This window comes from Gossypium hirsutum, chromosome A08 (assembly GCF_007990345.1).
Source record: "Gossypium hirsutum isolate 1008001.06 chromosome A08, Gossypium_hirsutum_v2.1, whole genome shotgun sequence".
NCBI lineage: Eukaryota > Viridiplantae > Streptophyta > Magnoliopsida > Malvales > Malvaceae > Gossypium > Gossypium hirsutum.
This window is the reverse complement of record NC_053431.1, coordinates 112,251,353-112,254,449: the sequence shown is the minus strand read 5'-3', so window position 1 is coordinate 112,254,449 and position 3,097 is coordinate 112,251,353. Positions and strand designations below refer to the sequence as shown.

The following is a 3,097-nucleotide window of genomic DNA, read 5'->3' as shown; positions in this document are numbered from 1 at the left end:
TCACAATTTAGTCCCTAATACTCAAATTTTACAATTTGTTTTACAATTTAATCCCTTTCCACTTCTAACTTAGAAAACTATCAATTTAATCCCTAATACTAAAATTATTCAACATTAACAATACTTAAAAACTTAATAATTGCTAAAATTTCAACATGGGTAGGGTAATACTTAACAACGGGGGATTCCAAATATATACAAATTACAGAAAAAAAAAAGAGCTAAATTGACTAACATATTAAAGTTTAAAATTTTGGAACCCTTAAACCGTGGGTCTCCTTCTTTTTCTTCTTTTTTTTTTTTTGTTCTTTCTTTTTCTTTCAAATTTTGGTTGGCTTTCTTTTTCTATTTCTTTTACTTTTTTGTTTTGTTATTATATAATATATATTTACTTAATACTTAAGATAACATATTATAATATATTTTTAACTTTAATATTATAATATATAAAATAATTTACAACTAATTTACTTAATCTCGTCCCACTAAAGATACAATGATAAAATTGCTTCTTTAGTCCCTTTAATTATTCATTAATCTATAATTCAATTTTTACCCTATATGCAATTTAGTCTTTATACCTAATTACTTCTAATTTAAGAAAATTCACTTAATCGAAACCTAATTAACTACACAACTAGCTTCGTAAATATTTATTAAAAATATTTACGACTCTGATTTACACGAACAAAGTCTCAGGAATGCACTTTCCGACACTCCTAACTATTGGGTCGTTACATACCTATCTAATTTAGTATTTAAAATATTAAAATTTATTTAACTAAAAAAATCTAAACATCATTATATACATGTTGTAGTTCACAACTAATTTCAATCTCATCCACACTTAAAACACTATCTTGGTTAAATTGCACTTCTAATCATTCTTCCTTTTCCCATCAATCTCATCTAATCATTGTTATTTTTAATTTTCATACTTTTACCCTAATATTTTTCACACTATTAAAATTTAGTCAATATCTCAAATTAATTTCTCTCAATTCAAAAGCCATTTTAATTTCCTATAGTATCCAAATACCTTCTCATTAACATTAATAATTTCCATTTTATCTACTTCAAAATTTTTAATACATGCTAGTTTCAAAATGATAGTGTTCTTATTTCAAAAGGTGTTAAGAATATTACATAGCTTGTTTGTTTATCCTAATAGAATTTGACAATTATCATGTACATGAATGGTTTGACCGTGTCTATCTTTATATCTAATGTTGTTTTATGCCATATTAATGAAATATTGGTTTATATAATTAATTAACTTTCATATATGTTTACATTTTAATTGTCAATTATGGTATAAGGTGGGGAGTTTTAGAGCTTAACAAGTGTAGAGTAAGTGTCCATGGTGTTGGGATGGGGTAGGACAAATGTAAAGCTATTGGGTTGGGTGTGTGTGTAGACGTCCATCTTAATAAGTCAAAGATGGACCCAACAAGATGTGTAGAGGTTCGCATTCAATGTTGCAAATTTATCAAACTCCCAATGCATGCTTTGCGAGGGAATCTTTAGTTGGTACGTTAGACTAAATATTTTGACAACCAAATTTAGGCATCGATGTACCTGTCTTTATGGAAGCATCTATTACTCTCAGAAAATAGCAAAACCAAAGCAATGATTCTAATTTCACACCAGAATCTGTTTAATTACCTACTTTAAACTTCATTAAATTTCTCAATGAACATCATTTTCTTTGAAATCCCACTATTCCTTTACGAATTGCCCTTCAAATCTCGATAAAAGAAATATTCATATTGGTATGGGGGGACAAACAAAAACCAAAGCGACCATGAGCCTCAATTGCTTGATTTGCCAACACAGATCAAATTCAAACAATTATAGGGAATATTGTGCTAAAGAAAAGAATTGTAAAGAAAGGGTTGGTACAAGTTGTTCAGGCATTAGCCCCACATATTACAATGAAATTAAAAGTGATCATGAGCCAACATCATTGGTGATCGCTAAAAATAAGATAAACAAGGGTCATCGCCGCCTAAAGACAATCGATTCCCCTTACGGAGCTACGGCATTTGAATCTGACAATGATGAACCTAAGCTGGTGAGAAGTAGTGGGGTGAGGAGGAATTGGAGCTTTAAGGACATGTGAGGATAACTTGATATTATCATCCAACTTTATTTAAGAATGTGGGCTCATTTTATTTCAAGTTTTAGATGCAAAGGGTATTTAATATATATTCATCACTTAATATTTTTAGTTGAATATAATGTTATTGTCTAGCAAGAACCCTAATCCCATTCTCGAATAAAATTTAAGGTTGGAATTTTAGCATTTTATTTTTATTTCAAACCAGATAATGAAAGCTCGGCTCAGGCACAACATTGTTCCTATACCAATTCATTATCTTTAAAGATATTCCACTGGGATTTTTATAGAGCCTTGAAATGGGTTAGAGAAATTCCTCAACTATGCAAAAGGTGCTTCAATAGGTATTGAATTTTCTAAAATTTTTAAGCTTTAAATCCTATCTTTAAAATTAATCTAAAAACCTCTAAAATGTCATATAATTCAATATTGCGAGATACTCCTACAACATTATTTTTCCCCTTCTATTTTCTCTGCAAATAGAGCGTACATCTCATTTTTATATAACCAAAAAAACACGTTACTTATTCATAAGTCAATAATGAAACCACACTATCATAAAATCATATTTTGTTATCACTATGAAAATGTTAAAGAAAACAAAAAGGTAAATTACACTGGTAGTCACCTAATTATTAATATTTTTTTTTGGTCACTCAATTATGAAAGCTACAAAAATGGTCATCTAACTATTCGACTTTATTTTTTGGGTCACCAACCGTTAAATTATTAACAGAAAGATAATTAGACATCTTTAAAATTGGCATGATAGTAACTTTAACCCATAACATTTATATATTATGTCAATTTAGTCTTGATTCTAAAAAAAAATTAACCCTAAATACTTACACATTGTGTAATTTAATCCTTTTTTTTAAGATTTACTTTTATTTGTGACATTGAAGGTTAGTTTTAAAAGAATGAGAAAATAAAAAAATTATTATCTTGGAGTTTTTTTGTGTTTTCATTTTTGGTATA

General features: G+C 28.2%; 1 protein-coding gene across 1 annotated transcript; it reads left to right on the top strand.

Moving 5' to 3' along the window:
• Positions 1-1,804: 1,804 nt before the first annotated feature.
• Positions 1,805-2,122, top strand: LOC107919117 (uncharacterized). The gene has a single exon (XM_016848646.1). The coding sequence runs from the start codon at positions 1,805-1,807 to the stop codon at positions 2,120-2,122; it is 318 nt and encodes a 105-aa protein (XP_016704135.1).
• The last annotated feature ends 975 nt before the right edge of the window (positions 2,123-3,097 follow it).

What these genes read in the sequence shown, in the direction of transcription:
- LOC107919117 (XM_016848646.1), top strand. Translation starts at nt 1,805, where the DNA reads ATGAGCCTCAATTGCTTGATTTGCCAACACAGATCAAATTCAAACAAT.